Here is a 603-nt window from a genome sequence, read left to right as displayed (position 1 = left end):
CTAAATGTGGCCTAACCAATGACCTATGCAATGACATTATAACCTCTTTAGATGTGCATTCAACATTTTTGTAGATACAGTCTAAAATCCGTGTTGTCCTGCTACCAGCAACAGCACATTGCTTGGATGGCTTAAGAGACTGATATACCAAAATCCTAAGATCTTTTTCATTCGTAACACTGTTAAGGTTATTCCCATCAAAATATATTAATTATCCATATTGTGATATCCCACATGCATTAGATTGCATTTATAATAATTCAAAGCCATCAGCCATTTATTTGCTCAGCAAATAATCCAAATCCTTTTGTAAAGCAGCAGCATCCTCCTCACAGCCAGCAACAACCAAAACTTAAATGTCATTGGCAAATTTAAATAACATAGGCCTGCAGTGGTTTTATTGTCTTGAAGTTTTTACATGTTCTACAGTAAATCCTGTACTTGAATCTGAAAATGATATCCATTTTTCTCCATCACATACAGATTTTTCACAAAACGTCATAATGCAATACACAGAAGAAAGACCACAATACGTAGTTTTGAGACTAAAAGATGTAGATTTCACAAAAAAAATCGGATGAATGAGGATGCATATTCATTTAA

At 33.8% G+C, this 603-nt stretch overlaps 1 protein-coding gene across 1 annotated transcript in view; it reads left to right on the top strand.

Moving 5' to 3' along the window:
* The window catches only part of LOC106461676, a 73,344-nt gene that overhangs the window by 56,261 nt on the left and 16,480 nt on the right, over positions 1–603 (top strand). Inside the window, exon 13 of the mRNA XM_013921521.2 lies at positions 109–187. Coding sequence (XP_013776975.1) covers positions 109–187 — 79 coding nt within the window. The remainder of the gene's footprint in view (positions 1–108; positions 188–603) is intronic.

Source organism: Limulus polyphemus, unplaced genomic scaffold (genome assembly GCF_000517525.1).
Source record: "Limulus polyphemus unplaced genomic scaffold, Limulus_polyphemus-2.1.2 Scaffold1009, whole genome shotgun sequence".
In the NCBI taxonomy this organism is placed as follows: Eukaryota; Metazoa; Arthropoda; class Merostomata; order Xiphosura; family Limulidae; genus Limulus; species Limulus polyphemus.
The sequence above is the reverse complement of the archived record's forward strand: the minus strand, read 5'-3'. Positions and strand labels throughout refer to the sequence as shown.